Here is a 22,895-nt window from a genome sequence, read left to right as displayed (position 1 = left end):
AGGCTCTGCAATGTGTAATGTTGGTATAAAAAGGCACTGGTCCTTTCCATTCAAGGGAAAACAATTTCTTGGTAGACTGTCTCTCTCTGGAGGAATTTGTATCCATGCCTTAGCTGCAAGGGAGCCATAATTAAATTCACATGCATTACAGAATAACCCTTTTACCTGGGGCTACTTGAGGGATTCTGTATTTCAAAGCGACTGCCCAAGTACAACACCTAAATTATCTACAGTGATTAGTGCAACTCCTGCAAAATAAGACGGGCTTTTAAAAACCATTTTTTTCATTAATTAGGCAAGGAAGTTGCAATGCCTTCAAGCCTAGTCCCAAACTGGATGAACACAACATAATTTCAGAAGGGTCAACAAAGCACATGGAGGCTGTTACAATTGTAGATGAAATGCCAACGAGTAGTGATGGATTGATTAATCCTGTATAAAACTTCCATATGTCAGTAGCCTCACTGAAGTGGTATAAAGTTGTCTAAGGCCAGATACTTCAAGTATGGTTTCACAGGAAGGAACACACTGCCATACCCCAAAAGAATACTCTCCACAGAGAACAAGAGTTCTAACCTGGACTCACTTATTTAGTTAAGTTTATGTATGAATGTTTATTGATGGGAGGGGACATTCCCGCATTGCAGGACCTCACCAGCAGTCTGCAGGGATCCAGCCCACCCACAGGGCTTCCCAGTTATTTCTCTGGTCATATTCACTCCCAAGAAACCCACTCTCCAAACTGGAAATGAAACCGTAAACACTACACCTTGCAGTTTTTGAGCATTACGGAGTAAGAAGAGTTATCACTGTGAAAATACCACCTCACACCCCAACCAATAAGCAGGCTTTTGTTTATTTGCTAACCTCTCAAAATTGTGCAATTGCTTTGCATAGGCGAAGGTACATTTCACTCAGGTCAGAAAAACAGCTGCCAAGTGCCTATGGGGTTTTGCCATCAAGTTTCAAAACAATCCTCTCTTTTCAAAAACAACAACCCAAAACCACCCAATCTGGTTTAGCTTACATCTGTGACACCGTGGACAAAGAGACACCCCTCTGTACTTGTTTTGACACCATCACCTTGAACCTTTATTTGAAAGCCCTCACGTACGATACCATAAGCCTTCACAAAGCTAATTCCCAAACAGTGGTGCTCAACCTTGCCTCCTAGCCCACAGGATAGGTCTAGGCGCTTAACACAATAGAAGTGCAAAATTCACACACATAAGTCATCTCTCTCTGTAGGCTTGGATGATATTCTTCCACAGCAACATAGAGCTGTTATCGTCACAGCTACTTTTGAGGCGACATTATTCAGTTCTTTCAAGCTAAAGCAGGGAAATCCTCGGGGTCATCGGGGTTTGGAGCGGTGACGTGCATCTAAAAGGAAGAAGAGCACATCTCAAAACCTTTCTGCTAGTTAGATAAGAACTGGCGGTGTTATCTAGACCCTGAGATGCCCATAAAATTTGACTCTTGTTCATCTCAGTTTCTATTTTGGCACCGCAACCTTCAAACCCAAGTATTATTTACTGTAAGCCTCTATTAAACAATGGATGGACAGTGTCTGTGTACATTAGGGTAAAAGCCCAAGTTCTTAAATTCTGAAGAGTCTGAAAATTCACAACTACAGCATTTCAATTTGAATTAGAATTAAAAGTGACCACAATTCAAGCACAAGAAGTTCAACTGGGCATCCTTAGGTCAATCACTCTTGGCCTACCTCAACAGCTATGAGAATAAAAGTGGGGGGGGGGGAGATCTATGACCAAACTTTTGTAATGGCACCCACACCCACTAATTTCCACCCACACAGGTGAGCCCATCCGGTGGTCGTGGTCCTGAAGCAGCAGTGGGCTCATAAATTTACCGTATTTTTTGCTCTGTAAGACTCACTTTTCCCTCCTAAAAAGTAAGAGGAAATGTGTGTGCATCTTATGGAGCGAATGCAGGCTGCGCAGCTATCCCAGAAGCCAGAACAGCAAGAGGGATTGCTGCTTTCGCTGCGCAGCGATCCCTCTTGCTGTTCTGGCTTCTGAGATTCAGAATATATTTTTTTCTTGTTTTCCTCCTCCAAAAACTAGGTGCGTCTTGTGGTCTGGTGCGTCTTATAGAGCTAAAAATACGGTAGATTTCCTTGCCTCTTGAGTCTAGAGACAGGTCTCAAGTGCTCTATTTTCTCCAAACTACTAGAGAACTCAGATTAATTCCTAACCCATTTTATTCCCGATGCGTTTAAAAAAAAAAGTTCCTGAGAATTTGACAAATCTACATAATTGAGTTCAAGTGATCTGTCTAAACCAGGGGTCAGCAACCTAAGGCCAATGGGGCACAAGCAGCCCACAGGGGTCGTTTAACCGGCCCACGAGTCGACCCCAAACCGAGTCACCCACTCGACGAGTCCCCGCGTGCTATACTAAACCAGCACAGCGCAGTGCAGGGACTCGCTTCCGCGGTGCCAGAAATCACATCTGCGCAAACAGAGATGTCAGAAATCGTGGGCACACACGTAATCTGGCCCACAGAGAGATCTCTGCTGGAGTGAACCGGCCCAAGTGAGGTAAACCTTGCCAACCCCTGGTCTAAACTGTAGTGATCAGTCTGCACTTCCTAGATCTGGGAAGGAGGGCTTAACACAACACACTAATAATTACCATCACTTCCGGCCGGTGTCCTCCTCCTGAGTCCTCAACTCTCCGGACACGCCCGCGACCTCCCCGGGCTCCTCTAGCTCCACGCCCCGGACGAGGCAGGTTCCCAAAATTAATGTCCAGCTGAGAAGTGATGTCGTTTGCTGCTTTCCGGAAAAAGTGAGCATCGTCCTCAAAATCCTCCTTCAGCACCTGGAAGAGAATTTATCTAGATTATAAACACACAACCTGAATTCTTTCCCTCTGAAAAAGAGCACCCACCAGATGCTTCCTAGGAGCTGTGAAAGGGGGACATGAAAAAGAAACGGTTGCAGCTTTAAAAAAAAAAAAGAAAACCAACCCAAAAATTGATACAATGTTCTCACCACACCTTTTGACCCAGTGGAGATCTATAAGGGGGTTTAGAGCAGGAATAGGGAAACCTGGCCCTCCAGATGTTTTGGGACTACAACTCCCATCATCCCTAGCTAATAGGACCAGTGGTCAGGGATGATGGGAGTTGTAGTCCCAAAACATCTGGAGGGCCAAGTCTGCCTATGCCTGCTGTAAGGTATGTGAGAGAAGACAGCTTTTTTATTTAAATTGCCACTAATGACAAGTTGCTCTCAAAAGTGTACTAATACCGTTAAACATTTTACAGTCGTACCTTGGAAGCCAAACAAAATGGCTCCCAAACTATCAAAACCCGGAAGTGAGTGTTCCGGTTTTCTAACGATTTTCAGAAGCCAAACATCCAGCACAGCTTCCAATTGGCAGCAGGATGCTCTTGCAGCCAATCGGAAGCCGCACTTGGGTTTTCAAATAGTTCTGGGAATCGAACAGACTCCCAGAACGCATTCTGTTCAAAAACCACGGTATACCACTGTATAACAATATCACACCTTACTAGCACAGCGGTCACAATAATTTATCTCTATGTTACAGAGATGACAACACGCCTATTATCTTGGCATTTTAATAGCCAACTTTTTGTCCTTTGCAAAAAGGGTAGTCAATGTGCTCCTCCAAAGATGCTACGCTGTAAATACTTTTAACCATGGGTTGTACAACACAGAAATGAATGTTGATAAGTTGTTGATTGTTTATAAAATTAATTAATTATAAAATTAATTATAAAATTAATATTCATTGACAATTCACAGAGGAAGTTGCCTGGGTCTTATAAGCTTAAATCTTGGTGCTTTTGAAAAGAATCTGCCTATCATCTAATCCTCAATGCAGCTATGAAGAATTACAACCATTTTATTTTAAATGACACTGTTATAGTGACTATTGCAAGAAAAGCCCTCATGAAGCTGGGCTAAAGCAACATCTAATATGCAGGGGCTGTGCCTATCATAATTTTTGGCAGTCACACAATACAAATCATAAAGACACCTGGCACTCAAAAAAGCTTCAGAAAGCCCCAATATTTCAATTTTGATTTCAAACTGTGGATCACAAAGTCTTCAAAGTAGCAAATGAAACAAATGAAAAAAGCTTGTTTGGTCAATAAGACTGAGCCATCAAGAATGGAAAAATATCTACTGCTAGAAGTTAAAAAAACTTGAGCAATTCGGAAGACATGCAAGATATTCTAATAATGTTTCATCTGTTCAGACTACCTCTTAAGTATGTTTCAGACTAATAAAGCCATTTTTAAAAAAGATAGGGTTGAAAGGAATAACCCCCTAAAATCTAAGTTTTTGCTTACATCATCTCTATATTTTGACTTGTGAATCACCACTGCTTTAGAAGGAACAGTGGTTTCAGGCTTCCGGATGTTGAATTCAGGCTTTGGTCGACTTTGCTCCTGAAGATTTTTCCACTCATCCAACGTCATCTCTTGAACTACTTCTTCCACGGGCTCTCCTTCAGCAACTCTAAGGGTTTAAATAAAAACCATTAGCCTCTAGGATGGCAAGAAGGGAAAGGCAGAGTAAAATTGAAGGCACAGAGCGCTGAAAGTGGAGATTCCCTTTCTAAGCAACGGTAAGCAGAGCTTGCACCAGTGACAGGAAGCTGCTACAAACTATTGCAGTATGGAATGCTCCTGTTCCAGCCAGCCATTCCCCCTTCCAGGCTACTCCATTCCACCACAACAGACTGCACTCCATTGAGTATACAGAGAACTCATAGGTTAACTTAAACAGAGTCCTGAAGATTTTTCTTTTCAACTCCTGCAGACCTTGATGTTCCCCATACCATGTCAATACTTCCCTCATGCGTTCAAACTTCTGGAACTCAATACCTTGGTTCTCAAACGCCTTGGTACTCAAACAACTTGGAACCCAAACACTGCAAACCCGGAAGTATGTGTTCCAGTTTGTGAACGTTTTTCAGAAGACGAATGTGCTCAGTTTTGAGTGTTATGCTTCCGTTTTGAATGTTATGCTGAGGTCTGTTTTTGCTATTTATTTTGCGTTTTCGTTTTTGCAGTTCTTTTGTTTTTGTGGCTGTGTGGAACCCAGTTCAGCTACTGATAGATTGCTTGTGTGACTGCGGTACATTGATTATCGCTTTCATTTTATGGATCAATGGTTTCGCGTTAGATCATAAAATTCATGTTAAACTGCTGTTTTAGGGGTTGTTTTTAAAAGTATGGAACAGATTAGTCCATCTTTGCATTACTTTCTATGGGAAAGTGTGCCTTGGTTTTAGAACAGAATTTATTTATTTTATTATTTGTTTGTTTTTATTTATTTATAAAAATCATTTTTTATCCACCTTGGTTTCTACCCACATTTGCCTGTATGTTTGTGTGAGTGTTCACATCCACAAACTTTTGACCACGCCCACTATTGCTTCTGCCCACTGCTGCCATGAGGCCCTCAGAAAGTTCGCCAAAAGCAAATATGGCTCTCAGGCCCCAAAAAGGTTAGCCACTCCTGATCTATAGGATTCCACCACTATTGTTAACCTACTATACAAGTCAAAGATACACCTGAACCTTACTTTTTCCATATTGCAACAGCAGCAGGCGCCTATCATTTCACCAGTTTCTAAAACACTGACATTTGCTGTTCAATATTGCTATAGCGAGTCCAAGATCAAAACCGTTATAAGTACATTAGGTTTACTAGCTGTACGCAAGCACACCCAAGAAACATCTGAGATATCTATCTAACCCACAAACCGCTTTAAGAGCTTGCATGCTCATATATACCTATGTCAAGCATTTGTCACAGGAAAGAGAAACAGATAATAGTTCTTATTCCCTGCAGGGAATTAGCCCGACATATCCTATTGGATGGGTATATTTTGCAGAACAATATACCGTATTTTTAGCCCTATAGGACGCACTTTTCCCCCTCCAAAAATGAAGCGGAAATGTGTGTGCATCCTATGGGGCGAATACAGGCTTTCGCTGAAGCCTGGAGAGCGAGAGGGGTCGGTGCGCACCGACCCCTCTCGCTCTCCAGGCTTCAGGAAGCTCTGCGTAACCCTCGGTTAAGCCGCGCCGGGCTCCGGAGGGTTGCGCAGAGCTGCCTGCGCTCCCGGGCTCCGCGCAGCTCTGCGCAACCCTCAGGAGCCCGGCGCCAAGCCGCGCCAGGCTCCAGAGGGTTGCGCAGAGCTGACTGCCCTCCTGGGCTCCGCGCAGCTCTGCGCAACCCTCGGGAGCCCAGCGGGAAGCCACGCCAGCCTCCCAAAGGTTGCGCAGAGCTGCCTGCATTCCAAAGCCTCAGGCGCACTCTTCAGCGCGCCCGGGCTTTGCGCAGCTCTCTGCAAGCCTGGGGAGACTGGCGCGGCTCCCTAGGCTTGCGGATAGCAGGCTGTTCTGGGGGCTGGGGAAGCTCGGGCTTCCCCCGCGCCAGCCCCGTGCCTGGGGGGGAATAATTTCCCCCCCCTTTATTTCCCCCCCCCCCCAAAAAAAAACCTAGGTGCGTCCTATAGGGCGGTGCGTCCTATGGGGCGAAAAATACGATATACAGGTATTTGATAGAGTACTTGGATGGAATAGAACAAGGATATGTTATGGCTGTGGCAATAATTCAGCTGCTAGTTACACAATGGAAATAGGTAACTGGGAAAGAAGTCTTATCAAATGTGACACTAAATGCAATCTTCACCAACCAGAGAAGAGTGCCTGGGGCCTACTGATTGATTGATTGATTGATTGATTGATGATGCATCATCTGCCTTAACTGTTTCATGAGAACTCAGTTATCAGAAAAGCTTTAAAACACGAAATTAGGTTTAGCTGCCAAGGAAAGAAATGCAAGTGTTATAAAGTCAGAATTTGCACAAGGAATTATATGCACCAAGGTTTGTCTCTAACTTAAGTCATACTCATGCCAGGTCCATTAGAATTAATAAACCTACATTACTCATACCCATTAATTTCAAGGGGTCCAAAAAGGACTAAGGTCAGCTACAAATGTAACATTGCCAGATACTTATCAGATAGCCTGCCGCAAGTTTTTTTTATGAAGTCACCCAGTGTGGGTCACAACTTGGGCAAGCCTGCTGTAGAATGTTGCATTGACACTCTATGCAAGGTACAGTTGCCCAAATTTGATCTGCACCACTTGCGTGATGCTAGACAATGGGCTGTGTTTTCCAATAATGACTTAACAACAAGAGCAAGATGTTCAAAACCAGCCCATACTTGGTTGGAGATTCTCCTTCAGGTGCTCCTGGGTTCTCTTCTGTTTCTGCGGTCTCTTCCATAGGAGCAGTCTGTTCCAGCTCACTGCAGAAACATTAAGGGCACCAAGTGAACTCATCAGAAACCAAAAACTATACTCTGCAGGGTACTCATACAGGCTGTTCAGAATAACTACACTTTAAAAAGTTAAAAAGGCCATTAGGTCCAATCGTGACCGGCTCTGCGGTTGCGGCGCTCATCTCGATTTATTGGCAGAGGGAGCCGGCGTACAGCTTCCGGGTCATGTGGCCAGCATGACTAAGCCACTTCTGGTGAACCAGAGCAGCGCACAGAAATGCCATTTACCTTCCCGCCAGAGTGGTACCTATTTATCTACTTGCACACTGATGTGCTTTCAAACTGCTAGGTTGGCAGGAACAGGGACTCAGCAACGTGAGCTCACTCCGTCACGGGGATTCAAACCACCAACCTTCTGATCAGCAAGTCCTAGGCTCTGTGGTTTAACCCACAGCGCCACCCGTGTCCCTTAACTACACCTTAGTGTCTCACTAAAGAGATGGAGGCATGCTCAAATAGTATCAGTCTTGGCAACTAGCCCATTGCATTGTGTGTCAGTAACTTGATGACAGAAATATCACAATACTTTTAGCAGAGATTTTAGGAACGTTAAACAGAATCCAAAAACTCAGCAAACAGACACTAGCATCTGGAATTTTTGCCAATTTCTTAGATGCAAAGCTGGGAGGCGGCATTCATACATGATAAATTATGACCATACAGCTTGGAAACTATGTTCCAACAAGACTACAATCCAGATATAACTACTAAAACACTGTCATACCTCACATCATCCTTAACGGCTCCCCAGTTGCGAGGTCCACTTCCACCCCTTTTGTCTTCTGCTCGGACTCCTCTAGAGACATAAATAGTATTCTTTTTAGTCCCCGTTTTGGGAAATTAAAAATATTTGTATAAAACGGTTGTCCAAAATGTTGGTTACAGATGCAAATTCACCCCCCCCCCCGAAAGTATTACTAAGATGCTGCTAAGGTACTAGACCAGCACACTTACGTTTTGTCGCTCCCACTCTGTCGGTCAAATTCCCGCTTCCCTCTTTGATCAAAGCCATTGAAAGTCCTGTTCATTCCACCACCTCTTCCTCTGCCTCTCATTCCACCTCTTCCTCCCCCACGACCTCTCATTGGCCTTTCCCGATCAAATCGGTCTATTGGTCTGAAATACAATTCACCTTAGCTTGACGCAACGTATCTTCAATAGGTTAACACCGTTGAGATGCAATAGAAAAGCATTACATGCAAAACATTTAATTGTGTTAAAATTATACACGGCGCAGACTGAAAAAGCGGATAGGGCCTCATAATACAGTCAAACATCGGTTGTCGAACATAATCCATTCCAGAAGACCGTTCAACTTCCAAAACGTTCAACAACCGAGGCGCGGCTTCCAATTGGTTATGAGCTTCTTGCATTCTAGTGGAAGCTGCATTGGATGTTCGGGTTCCAAGGAACGTTTGAAAACTGGAGCATTTACTTCCGTGTTTTTTGGCGTTCGGGAGCCAAAATGTTAAAAAACGGAGCCATTCGAGAACCGAGGTTTGACTGTACTCAAATTCAGGGCCATCTAATGAAATTGGATGATTCAGGACAGACAGTGGCTGCCAACCTGGGTGGCTTTAAAGGGGGATTATTACACAAATCCAAGGAAAGGATGGCCATCATTGGTATGCTTCTGAGTAACAGCTGCTACCACAAAGTAGCGTTGGCCCCAGTTCCTGCTTGCAGGTTTCTCATTGGTTGACCACTGTGAAAATAGGATGTTGGACTACATGGGCCTTTGCCCCAATCCAGCAGGGTTTAACCTTACAGCTCTGATGTTTTCCCCATGGAAATGAAAGGAAGTTTATTGCGGTCCCAGACCCAATTCACATACCATACTAAACGAACATAAAACACAATAGAATTAAGTTTGAATTTACAATCAAGTATAACAATAAACAATACAAATATGACAGCCATTAGAAATGTGGTTTAGGTCTTAGTCTCTAAAATATTATCTAGGGTTTGCATCTGAGGCCTTAGTCTTTGTAATAGCACGGCTTGTTCCCTGAGTTTTATGGTAGCCGCACAAAATTTGGCAACCCCTAGCGTGATCTCTGGATCCTTTATCGGGGATTTTAAGCATTGAGGTTCAGACCCACTTGGAATTTTCTGTACATCAGGGGTGATAAAGACCAAGCGTATAAAAACGATATCGTAGCAAAGACATGGGAGAGGTTTTCCACTTCTATCAGGCCTCAGGGGCAGACTCGCTCCACATATCTGCCCTGCAATAAGGCAGATGGCAGCACGTTGATTTCCCCATGGAAGTTCGCAAAACTAAATCAAAGCTGCAACTGCATTCCTTTTGTCCAATGTGGTAATGAACAGATTTCATTTTGCTGCTATTACCTAGAAAACATAAGCAATAGTGAAGATTTCTTCCAAAGGCTACAATCTTAAGATTTGAGTGCAGAAAAGTGGAATTCTGCCTGTGGAGTGGATCTTTTGTGGCTCTTCTACCCTACTGTAGTAGGGATGCGGGTGGCGCTGTGGGTTAAACCACAGAGCCTAGGACTTGCTGATCAGAAGGTCGGCGGTTCAAATCCCCGTGATGGGGTGAGCTCCCATTGCTCGGTCCCTGCTCCTGCCAACCTAGCAGTTTGAAAGCACATCAAAGTGCAAGTAGATAAATAGGTACCACTCCAGTGGGAAGGTAAATGACGTTTCCATGTGCTGCTCTGGTTCGCCACATGCTGGCCACATGACCCGGAAGCTCCCTCAGCCAATAAAGCGAGATGAGCACTGCAACCCCAGAGTCGGTCACGACTGGACCTAATGGTCAGGGGTCCCTTTACCTTTACCTTACCCTACTGCAGTCTGCTCTCAAAAGGTTCAGGAACCCTCTGGAACAGAACATGATGGGGGCATGGAGGCCTGCAGGAATACAAGTAAATTGGGAGGTCTTGATACATGCTGCTGCAGCCAAGTCCTTTCTTCTCACACAAGACAACTCTGGTTCTGAGCTGCTATTTGAATTCTTTTTTAATGAGCAGCCAATGGTTCAGAGAGGTTGCAGAACATTTCACTCCCCTCCCACTAGAGTTCAACAAGCTGTAAGATGTGCTTTAAACAGAAACAAAACCAACCCACAAATCTAGGTGTGGTCCCAACACCACAAAGTATGATAGAGCAATTCAGAAAGCCAAGAGCTTTCTCATTGTTTTTTACATACTGCTGTGATAAAACAACCGCCTGAATTTATTGTCTTTTCAAGAGAACAATCTGCTCCAGATACGTAAACCAGAGTCACATTTACAAGACAAAGCGAGTCCAGGTCACGTAAGAAATCAATTTAGCTGAAAGCAAGTTTGAAGCAGGAAAAGGAATAATGCAGTCTAGAATCCCAAGACTCAGGCACCAACCAAGAAGAGAATGAAAACAAAGACTTGGCTTTGTGGTTGAATATCTCTAGGAACCATCAGTCACAGGTCTAGCCAACTGGTCTAGCTTGATAAATGAACCCGGAAAGTCCTTTGGGGTGACATTTTTATACATCCTCCAACAGCGCATACCTTTCTAGTGTTAACTCCGCTTGTCTCTCCATTTCATGAGGACGGTACTCCCTGAAAGAAGGTTTCCACTCAGCTTTATCTTGCTTTACCTCTGTGCCTCGGTTTTCATTCCATCCCTGCTGTTCTCCCCTTTTTGGAGCTCGCTTCTGGCCTGTGGGGTACAGAACAAACATGATTTTATTAGGTAAATGAACTATGAGAATCACACAATGCTACTGGCTGTTAGCTGAGACACCTAGATTCGAATCAGATTTGAAAGCAGTCTTCATCACCCTAGGGCCCTCCTATATCCTGGATTACAAACCCCATCAGCACCAGTCAGCATGGAGGCTTGAGCCCAACACAATGGGAAGACAACAGGTTAGTGAAGGCTGTTGCAATGTATAGTAGTTTGAACTGTGTCTGCTAGTTTGTTTTCTACCATCTGTTAACATCTGATACTTAATAAATACTTCACAAAGTAAAATAAATAAAATACAGTATTTTTCGCACTATAGGACGCACCGGTCCATAGGACGCACCTAGATTTGGGGGGGGAGGAAATAAAGGGGGGGGGAATTATTCCTCCCCCCCAGACGCGGGGCTGGGGCAAGCTTCCCCCTCCCCCAGAACGGGACCCAGAGCCATGCCGAAGCTGTGCGCAGCTTCGGCATCGCTGTGGGAGCTTGCAGGGCTGGGGGAGGAGGAAGCCCTCCGCCAGCCTTCTAGCCAAGTCGGGGGACAGCGGGAAGGGCGTGCTGCGCCTCTCCCGCTGTCCCCCGAGTTTGCGGGGCTGGCGACGGGGAGGAGCAAGCTTCTCCCCACGCCAGCCTTCTAGCCAAGTCGGGGGACAGCGGGATGGCGGCGTTCCACCTCCCCGCTGTCCCCCGAGCTTGTGGGGCTCGCGGTGAGGCTCTCCTGAAGCCTGGAGAGCGAGAGGGGTCGGTGCGCACAGACCCCTCTCGCTCTCCAGGCTTCAGCGAAAGCCTGCATTCGCACCATAGGACGCACACACATTTCCCCTTCATTTTTGGAGGGGAAAAGGTGCGTCCTATAGTGCGAAAAATATGGTATGTAGAATATTGATTTGCTTTAATGCATTTTTAGTTTAGTTCTAATTTAAATAATTTTGAATTATTTTAAATAACCATTTTATATTGTTACTACTAATTTTGTTTCGTTCTTTTTGTAAACCACATTGAGCTGAGCTTTTTTAAAAAAACTATCAAGCGCCATATAGATTGTATGAAATAAATAAGTGCACTTTTCTAATGCCCAGCTATTTTTATCTTTGTCTTTGTATTTATGCTGCTCACTTGAATTTCTTGATGTACTTTTTATTTGTTTAGAAGTGTAGTTATCTAGATGTCTTCTAGGAGTGGTTCCAATTTAGTCCTACACAGGAGTAAGACCACTGAAATTGGTTCAGTTCAGTTACTCGTAAGTAACTTAATCCACTGTTGTAAATGGGTCCACTCTGAGTATGACTTCTATTTTTATTTTGCAAGCCACCTTGAAAACCTTTGGTCAAAATGCAAGGTACAAATAATAAACTAAGCTAAACAAAACTTCAAAATGTATAGAAAAAAGTGATTGTTTAGCTTCATTTTACAGCCCGTTGTTAAGTGTTACAATTTTCAGTGTACAACATAAAGCTTGACAGTATGCAACTGATAATTAAAAAAAAGGAAAATTATTTCCAAGCCCAAATCTGGCTCAAAGGTGCCATTGACAGCAAAGAGACATTCACAATTATTGACTGGGCTTTACAAATTCAATACAAGCAACTCAGCAAGAAAGCTCATCTATGAAAGGAGGCAGGTTTTGTGCAATTTATATGAAAATAACAGAGGAAGCATAGCCAGTATTCAGAATGGGGGGGACTCCCAACTAAAATATACAAACTGCAGATATCACAACTAGTAGGGACAACTGTGAAAACCCCTATAAAATTCATACTCCCAGAGATGCATGAAACTATTCCATCAATTCCAACAAGCAATATTAAATGCCTTTTAGGAAATACAAGTCCTATTGGTGTATAGCAAAAATCTTAGCAAGAAGATGAGGAGAGTTTGCAGATTACAAGGAAGATGTGCTAGTGATTATGCAGGAAATAAATCTATACTTTTCATGGGCAAGCCAAGAATGGTTAAACAGGCCCTAAAGGATCTTCACTAGCTCCCACTATGTTTCTGAGCACAATTCAACATGTCGGGGCTGACCTAAATGGCCTTGGCTTGATATACCTGAAGGAGCATCTCTACCGCCAACATTCAACCCTGAGGTCCATCTCTGAGAGTCTTTTGGCAGTTCCCTCACTGTCACTGTGAGAAATGAGGTTACAGGGAACCAGGCAGAGGGCCTTCTCAGTAGTGGCACCCTCCGTGTGGAATGCCCTCCCATCAGATGTCAAAGAGATAAAGAACTACACAACTTTTAGAAGACATCTGAAGGCAACCGTCTATCAGAAAGTTTTTAATGTCTGATGTTTTATTATGTTTTTATATGTGCTGAAAGCTGCCCAGTGGCTGATGAAACCCAGCCAGATGGAAATGGTATAAAGAAAATAGTGTTGTTGTTGTTGTTGTTGTTATTATTATCATCATCATCATCATCAACAACAACAATAATAATAATAACTGAATCAGTGCCCTGAGCCAGCTGCTATGAATAATTTCTTATGGATCATGCATCAGAAGTTACAGCATCACCACTCAACCAGTCTCCTTATTTATTTATTTGCTTGATAGTTAAAGAGTCATAAAACAACTGGAAGGACATAATGAGATACCATGCTGAAAGAGACCTGTTCCCAGTGAACTTGGAGCTTTCAATATATGGAAAAAACAATGGGAATGGCTGTTGGGAGACATTACCTCATCTTGGCCTCTCTGCATAATTTGTTAGATCTCTCATCTTCTGTGACTACCTACAAGCCTTCAATGTGAGGAAGAAAAACTGGTTTTTCCGGAGATGTTTCATAAAGGAATCCTGCCATGCTACCAATGACCACAATCCAAGCGGCAGCATGTATAAAAGCTTATTCCACAGTGCCAGCATTTTCTATATCCCAGCAATGAAGACATCTAAAGTGCCATTTCACAGAATCAACAACTGATGACCAAGCAGAGCCAACCTATTTTTTCTAGAATCCAAAAGAACCCATTTTATTTCAATGGCTGGTCAGCTGCAATAGTCCAAAGGAGGTCAAGACCCAGTGCCGGCCCACCCACGAGGCAAGGTGAGGCGACTGCCTCAGGAAGCAGGATCCACTGGGGCACCAGATCCAAATGTCAATCTTTCTTCCCCCTTGTTCCTGTTTTTTTTTTCTTGCCCTTTCTTCCCTAGCGAGGAGAGGGGCCATTTTGGGGTCCACCTCAGGCACCAAAATGCCTTGGGCGAGCCCTACTAAGACCTACAAATTGTCTAAAGAAATTAAGGACAAAGCATGTGTATGTTTACTATAAATATGTCCTGGCAAACAATTCATTCAAAGTCTTCAGTATGTATTATACTCACTATAATATTGCATTATATAATCATGCAGGAAGCTGCATTTTAAGCCATAAAGAATAAATGTTTTAATGAACTAAGAGCTCTTTAGCGAGCAAAGGGCTCTTCTACAACCCAAGAGGTTTACTTTTATAATTATATGGTTTCCTATTTGAGTTAGCTGAATCTCATACATATTAAAAGGCTTGTGTACACACACCCTAAGATAATTACACAGAGATACGTTTTAAAGACTGTAATTTTTACAAGTAAAATAAGCCTGTGACTTATGACTACACAGCTGAAATTGAATGTGTAACCAATTCTACAACCCTGAAAAAGGATTGTAGTTTTTATCATTAATTTAAGTTAGCATCTCAACTACTGGCAAAAAAGAAACCTAAGCAGTCCTGAATTTCAAATGTTTACCACCCTCCACACGGAGAATGCAAAGCAGCAAAAACAAGAGGGGGGAAGGAGAAATCAGCAATGATGTCTGGATTAAAGTTGCATGTGACCAGGTAAACTGCATTCACAAAGAAAAGACCCCCCTGAAATTTGCCATTATGTTGAGAGATGATTTGAAGCAAATTTATCCCAAATCTCTTTCAGACCACTGTTCGGGCTAGGGCCAAAACCTATTACTTATCTGTTGAATTTTTAGACAATTCTTCTCCATCCAACAGAGCACATGGTAGTTCACAAAACAAAAACCCAATATTAACCCAGCCATTTCTAAGGAGAGGATTCTATCCCAGTAAACCAGTATAAAAAGTCTTGTTACACTATGAGGCTTTAATATATTCCACGCTTTCCAAATTCTGATGAACACTGCAACTGGAAGGAAGTGTTGCGCTACCTAAACAGTCCTAGTTGCATGATTTTCCACACCTGAATGTAAATGTATTGACAGCAGAAAGAGATAGTTCAGATGCTGTCATCATCTGAAAGGATCAAAACAGCACAGAGCTACTAATTCCCAGGGATAAAAACGACCCAGGGGAACAGACAAAAAGTTAACAAATTAAATGTGAAAACAAGCTAACAGCTACCGAAGACTAACACCTATCCTGTTGATATGATGGGAGAAGGTATAAGAGAACTTATCAGTAAAACAGCAGTAACAGAGAATGGACAAAGTTCTAAAATGACTAAATCCCAACTGCTTTTTAGCCAATAACTACTGAAAGGCCTTTTCAGCATGTCAACATTTTGGGGGGGGGGGGGATGAACATAGTGTGACTTAAGAGGTATCAACCTAACCTAAAGTGGAATGTGATTTGCATGGAGATCTGCTTCCAAGGTTCATTCGAATGTGGTGTCATGGTTACTGAGTGTCGGACTAGGACCTAGGAGACCACGGTTTTAATTCCCACTCGGTTGAGAAACTCACTGGATGATCAATCTTGGGCCTCTTGGCCTAACCTACCTCACCAGGCTGTTGTGGGGATAAAATGAGGAAGGGGACTAAGTACCATGTATGTCACCTTCGGCGCTCAGTGGGGGGAGGTGTGCTATAAATGCAATCAATCAATCAATCAATCAATCAATTTTCAGTTCAACAGCCTGTGTGGCAAGTCTCAGAAACATGCTCTTCCAGGGATTCTCAACAGCAGCTGCCAATCAAAGTCAGCTGTGCTAGGCAGTTCCATAGCCAACGTTAGCACTTATATGACGCAATTAGTAATTGGGTCACAGATTATGGAAAGGGGAAGAGCAGATCGTAATCCTGCAAATTTTGGACAATGTTACCATTTAGACCAGGCATGTCCAAAGTCCTTTTTGGGGGCCTAATCCAGCCCGCCGGTCAGTTTAATCCGGCCCCTGTGGCAGTTTATTTCCTGGGGTAAAATCCTAAAAAACACCTCAACAACTTCAATCCAAAAAGAAACTCAACAACTTTGGGGTAAAATCCTAAAAAAAGAAGGTCAGCAACTTTGGTCGGCCCCCCTGGCCCTTCACTTCATCAAATCTGGCCCTCTTTGAAATGTGGCCCTTCAGGCATCTCTCTCCAGCCCTTCTGGAAACTCTGCAGAACCACATTACCTTATAAGCAACCTATGCAGTTTTTTGTTTTGCCTGGCTAAAAGGTGTCCTTGCAGTCTGATAACACCTATTGCTTGCCTGAAAGCCCTTCACGTGGGGGGGCGGGATTGTAACTCACTGAACAAATATTAAGAGTTGCATCAGCTGCTCACCACCAGCCTCCAGACCCCCCCAAAAAAGTTAACTACAAGGAAATATGATCCTTGGCCTCTAGTTTACACCTAGACAGTTTAGGCATTCAAATCTCTAAAGAGGAGTCTGTATACTTTCCCCTTTGCTCTTCTGTGTGAACAGTAAATTTAACGGAGAATGAAGGAAGGACACTTCAGACATGATAAAATGTTCTCCATCTGATCTACCCCAGTTGTCCCGGGTTCAGATTTCCACAGGGAACAATCAGCACACTACCATAGCCAGCTGCAGCAACTCATGTTATTGTGTGTCAGAAAAACTTTGCTGCTGTGATGAAACAATTGCCGTAGTCCATGGATATCCCATCTCTCTGCATATATGTGTCTGTAGGGAGAGACATGGCAGTCCCAAGTACAAATTGGTTAAATTGAAGAGTCAGGATATAGAAAGCGAGAGACTGGGGACAGCCAGCAAAAATATATATTGTGTACATAATTTGATCCAATACATTCAAGAAGTATTCCGAAGCACAAATGAATTTGTCTCACCCAATTTTACATTTAAGTGACCTGCTAAACCATTCTGCAGTTCTTTTTTTTTTTACCTAAATCTTTACATCATGAAATTTTATATTAAGCTGTGTGCAGTAAAAAATGCGTATTAGGTTTTACTACACTAGTTATCCCAAGCTGCAATGTTTTTCAAGTGACTGACAAGGCACACAGAAATACATGTATTTTGTTTATCAGCAGTACTTGAGGGAGCAGCTACATTTGCTTGCCTGGGTCTTGAGATCTATGGCAAAGGCCCTCTGCATGCTTCCACCAACGGCTACAGCCTTAGTGGCAACACAGGATAGCATGTTCTGAAGCGACACCCTGCCTGTGGAACTCCTTCCCTACAGGGACACGGCCATCTCCTCATGAATGATTTTCTGATGCCAGCTTAAGAAATCCCCTCTGCCCAATCACTTGGAATGGCCAAACTTTTGTGGACAATGACAACGCGGGCTACATCAAAGAACCTGGTGCATCTTTCCCTTGGAATAATGCCATTATTCATAAATTGGCAAGTGGGGGTGGAAAACACACCAATGTTTCATGACTCAGCCCTGCTCTGAGAATCGTCAAGTTTTAGCTTAGGTTCTCAGCACAATCCAGGCTTCCTAGCGGCACATGGGTTGGATACAACTGCCCCCACTGACTCATACATGCTCTTGCACAAACTGAGTTGTTCACAAATCACAGAAGCCAACTCCTAGGAGCAGAGGTCTCTTCAGCGCCTCCAATAAAATATGTGAGGGGGGTTGCCCCCCCATGTTGATGGGCATAAATGGCCTCGGTCCAGTATACCTGAAGGAGCATCTCCACTCCCATCATTCTGCCCAGACACTGAGGTCCAGTGCCGAGGGCCTTCTGGCGGTTCCCTCGCTGCGAGAATCCAAGTTACAGGGAACCAGGCAGAGGGCCTTCTCAGTAGTGGCACCCGCCCTGTGGAACACCCTCCCACCAGATGCCAAAGAGAAAAACAACTACCAGGCTTTTAGAAGACATCTGAAGGCAGCCCTGTTTAAGGAAGCTTTTAATGTTTGACAGACTATTGTATTTTAATATTTTGTTGGAAGCTGCCCAGAGTGGCTGGGGAAACCCAGCCAGATGGGCAGGGTATAAATTATTATTATTATTATTACTATTACTATTATTATTATAGCATTATCATTCAATTGGTGTGTGTGCACCACCTTGTGATCGATTATCTGCCCCTTCCCCCATTTTTTATTCAAGTTGGCACTCCTGCCACACGTGCAGGCGACAAAAACTTGATTGGAGCCGGTTCCAAAGCCTCCAGCTCAAGAGCAGAAAAAGAAAGCTCTCTAGCACGAGCACCCCTCGTTCCGGGCACTGCTGAGCTCAGGGCTTGGGAGATCGGCTTGATCCCCAAGGAATCAAGGAGCCCTGAAGGCAGCCGAGCGAGCCCTTTCTGACAGCTCGGCGTCAAGCGACGGAATTAATCGGGGACAATGCCGGGCGGGGGAAAGACTCGCTGCCTCTTGGCGCCGGCCAGCCCGAGAAAGGAGAACGGGAAGGCGGAGCCCAGGCGCCCTCGACCCAAGCGCCTGCTTTCCCCGCCCGACGCCACAATCGCCTTGCACGCAGGCGGCGGCCCGGCCCTGCCCTTCCGCAGCCGGCAGACTCGCCCACGGCCCGCGCAGGGAGGAGCCGGAAGCCGACCACGAGGCGAGCGCGGAAGGCGCGGGCTGGCAGCCGCCTGGGGCGAGAGGAGGGCAGGTGCGCCAGGCGGCGATCGCTGCTACTGCTGCGCGTCCATTAATCCGAACCGCCCCCGCCCCGTCCAATGTCAATCCGGATTCTCCTCCCCCCGCCCCGACCCATTCATTCCAATGGGCTCCCTCGTCCAAAGGGCGTCGCGGGCAGCGCAGCCGACCCTGGGCGCGCTTCCTCGAGGGAAGCCTCGCTTCGCCACCCCCCGCTCCGGGTCCCTTCCCTACCGGGCGCTGCTGAGGGGCTCTCCGGCTGCGGGAAGGAGGCGCCGCCTTTGCGCTCCTTCTGGGATTCCCTTTTGGCGGCGGCCGCGGCGGCGGCGGCGGCGGCTCCTCCCGGGCCGGGCTTCCTCCCGGCCGGGGGGGCGGCTACGGCGGCGGCCGCCTCTTCGCGCTTCTTGCTCTGCTGTTTGCGCCGCTCCGCCTCGCGGAGGATGTCGAAAGGGTCGGACTCGTCGTCGAGCAGCTGGTGGAAGCGGTTGGCGACGGCGCAGCCGAAAGTCTCCTGCATGGCTGTGGCGGCGGCCACGGGGCTGGCCAGCGCGCCCTTCATCATTGCCCTGGCGGCGGCGGCGGCGGCACCGACGGCCGCCCCTTCCCCAAATGCGACAGAAAGAAGCGAGCCGGGCTCAGCGCGGCCCAAGTAACCACGCCATGGCCGCTCGCCCGCCCCGTCCGACTGCACTGCCCAATCGGCGCGCAGGCGTCGGCCCCTTCCCCCCCCAGGCGCTGGCCGCCGACCAATCCCCGCCCTCCGTCCCTCATGGCCCTACCCAATAATGCACCTCGACGACGTTCAGAGCCACCGGCCAATCAGGGAGCTCGGGCCCTCCCCGGCAGGCCAATGAAAAGGCGGGATCCCCCTTCCGCTCGCACAATTTCCCACGCCGCTGGCTTATGACGGAGAGCGTCTGTGGCGTCACGTGCCCGGCTTTGGAAGCAAAAGCAGTGAGGGGCGGGGGTTAAATGTCATGGATAGCATTACACTGGGGATGGGGGGGGGGAAATGTCTCAGTAATTAGTAAATGTTAATTACTGTACATGAGCAAATGAACTAGAATGGCCCCACTAGAGTTGATGGGTAAAAATCTATCAGAAATCCTCCATGTGGTTTATTTTTCAGTAACTGTAGGTGACAGCCTGGATATTAAAGTGCTAGTGTAGCAAATGATAGAATTATGTTGTTATTTAGTCGTGTCCGACTCTTCGTGACCCCATGGACCAGAGCACGCCAGGCCCTCCTGTCTTCCACTGCCTCCAGCAGTTTGGTCAGACTCATGTTGGTAGCTTCGAGAACACTATCCAACCATCTCGTCCTCTGTCGCCCCCTTCTCCTTGTGCCCTCCATCTTTCCCAGCATCAGGGTCTTTTCCAGGGAGTCTTCTCTTCTCATGAGGTGGCCAAAGTACTGGAGCCTCAGCTGTCCTTCCAGTGAGCACTCAGGGCTGAATTTCTTCAGAATGGATCGGTTTGATCTTCTTGCAGTCCATGGGATTCTCCAGCACCATAATTCAAAAGCATCAATTCTTCAGCGATCAGCCTTCTTTATGGTCCAGCTCTCACTTCCATACATCACTACTGGGAAAACCATGGCTTTTACTATACGTACCTTTGTTGGTAAGGTGATGTCTCTGCTTTTTTAGGATTATAACTAAGTTGATTTCCCTGAAGACCGAAGGCCATTGTGAATAGGAAAATACTATAAATACCATTCATTTCTCTTGGTGTTGTCTACACTGAGTGCCAGCAGCTCTCTGTGCTGTCATGCTGGAGTCTTTTCTCAGGCCTACTTGTAAATGAAAGAGGGAATGTACCTGAACCTTTCTCACACAAAACGTGTGCTCTGCTGTTGAGCTACGGCCCATCCCCTCATGCCTGAGTGGGGCTTTGAACTTGGAAGTTCCCAGTCCTAGCACTTCTATACTGTCTACGTTAGTATAAACACTTAGTATAACCACTTCAAAGGAAGTCTCTAATGAAAAATTGCTGGACTAGAGTTTATCAGTAACTTTTAATTATATTTGTTTAGCCCTGGCTCACGATAATTGCTTCCCACCCATTTCAGATGTTAAATTAATATTAAAAAGCTATGAAAAATTATATCACTAATGAATGCCGTTGTAAATAGACACTGTGTTTAACTTATATACACTTTTACATTGAATATCACAAACTTTAGCTCTTGCATTTCATAGACACATGGCTTCATGGCTTACAGTTCCCCCCCCCCCCTGTGCCTATTTAACTACCTACTAAGGAAAACCTTCGGCCATCTGATAAAGACTCTGATCTGAAAAAACAGATGCCACAATAAATTTGTTAATCTTTACTGTGCCACAAGACTTGTTGTTGCTGCAACAGACTAGGGATTCCTCCAAGGCTTGGTCCCTGAGGTAAACTCAGTATTTCATAGACTCTGGTTTGCTGTAAAACTTGGTATATACCAATACTTGACATTGACATTGGCTATGTGGTGAAGGTAAAATAAAAACTGAGTTCCTAGGTTCAGTTGCAGCTAATGGTAAGTAAGGTCTCTGTTGTAATATATGGAAGGGAGACTATGGCCAGATTTATGCTGATCTGGAAAACGCTATTAAAAAACGCTATTTAAAAATATAGCTTCCAGTGCAATTTCCCATTGGCCACAGATCGGCTGCTCTACAGCACTCTCTGGTGTCACATTTTTATAACACATTTTAATGTTATAATTCACTGGTGTAGATTAATCCTACAATCTAGGGTAAAAAATCTGCCTCTCCTCCTTATTGCTCCATATACTTGAACTGCTTCCCAGAACACCTGTGCAACACCATGTTTCTTACTTCCATCCAGTCGCATTTCGGAACCCATCTTTTCTATGATGCCTTTTCCTTACTCCTCTAGTTCTCATGCCCAACATGTATAAGCCAATATAGGGCTTGTCTCCAACAGTGGCTTTGCATTAGAAGCGCTTCCACTTCTGCACCTAATTGTTGCTGTCCCCACCTACCAGCGCATTTGCTCGTGCTCCCTGAAAACCTACTCCTAAATATTTGGTAGATATGACACGGAGGACAGCAAATGGAAAAAGGAGGATTGGTAAAAGTGTTGTGTTAGCAGAAGTGCTTCTGCTAGTACAAAGCCCTCATTGGATGCCACACTGTGCAAATAAGTAGGCTAGAGTGCATTTATAAGAAATATGAACTTAACCAACACACTCCATACTATTTATTTGATGCAGAGCATGTTTTGTAACTTGGGGTGAAAGGAGTACTATCCCCTTTCAGTCAGGGAGAGGGGAAAATCCTTCCCTAAAGGTGTGGAGGATGACAGCATGTGTGAGGCAATGTATTGTTACTAAGGCTGCATGCCACTCCCAATCTCTGCAACAGGGTTATGTTTCCATTAGGAAATCAAGGCACAGCATAGCAATGTTAAAAACTGAGATATGAAAGCTAGAAGCTAAATGGCACCTTAAACCTTGGTTATGGACAGAACAACGGAATGTCTAGACACACTTTCTTTACAACAAGAATACAAAGCTGAAAATGAACGAACTGCAGCTAAAATCTTATATTCATTTTTCACATAGACTAGTCCTCATCTGAAGACTGCAAAAACAAAGCCATGCTTCCGCTGCCTGCCCCCCTAATATTCTTAAGAGGGTCTCTTCTCCAGTTTTCAGAGAGTGGCTTGGAGTGGGGAGGCAGAAAAAGATCCTCCCTATATTCCACTCTGCAGTTTTAATCTGAATTCATAAGTGTAGTACTGCGCCCAGAGCTCAGAAACTGCTCTTGGTAATGAAAGTCCTTGTCTCAAAACATGCCTAGAACAATGGGTGTTTTGAACCCTGCAGCATAGACTAGTGCCTTTAAGAAATACGGTTCATTTTAAATATATTTACACCTAAAGCCTTCAACAGATGGGACACAGAATATTTGCTCCTCTCATAGCTTCAGTGAGCTTGGGTCCAAAGTAAAAGGCAGTCATGGCCTCCAGTCTCTCGGCGGAACCTCCTCCTCCAGCCAGCAGCGCATGAAATTCTTTCTACTTCCTCCTCCTTGTTCCCAGAACACCTTGCAAAGCGCAACACACACACCCTTCAGTTT

General features: G+C 45.0%; 1 protein-coding gene across 2 annotated transcripts; it reads right to left on the bottom strand.

Annotated features, from left to right (window-relative positions):
- Positions 1-1,065: 1,065 nt before the first annotated feature.
- HABP4 (hyaluronan binding protein 4) lies at positions 1,066-19,505 on the bottom strand. Of its 2 annotated transcripts, XM_083702099.1 has the most exons (8): positions 19,036-19,502; positions 10,875-11,025; positions 8,314-8,475; positions 8,084-8,155; positions 7,243-7,326; positions 4,348-4,516; positions 2,658-2,846; positions 1,066-1,383 (listed from the first exon to the last, which is right to left on the bottom strand). In XM_083702099.1, the coding sequence occupies exons 1-8, from the start codon at positions 19,361-19,363 to the stop codon at positions 1,327-1,329; spliced, it is 1,212 nt and encodes a 403-aa protein (XP_083558225.1). In that variant the 5' UTR covers positions 19,364-19,502; the 3' UTR covers positions 1,066-1,326. The 2 variants fall into 2 exon arrangements, with proteins under 2 accessions (XP_083558225.1, XP_083558226.1); XM_083702100.1 differs by lacking the exon at positions 8,084-8,155 and having other exon boundaries at positions 19,036-19,505.
- Positions 19,506-22,895: the final 3,390 nt, after the last annotated feature.

This window comes from Podarcis gaigeae (assembly GCF_964106915.1).
Source record: "Podarcis gaigeae genome assembly, chromosome: 11".
Lineage (NCBI taxonomy): Eukaryota > Metazoa > Chordata > Lepidosauria > Squamata > Lacertidae > Podarcis > Podarcis gaigeae.
Note: the sequence above shows the minus strand (reverse complement) of the source record. Positions and strands in the feature narration are given on the sequence as shown.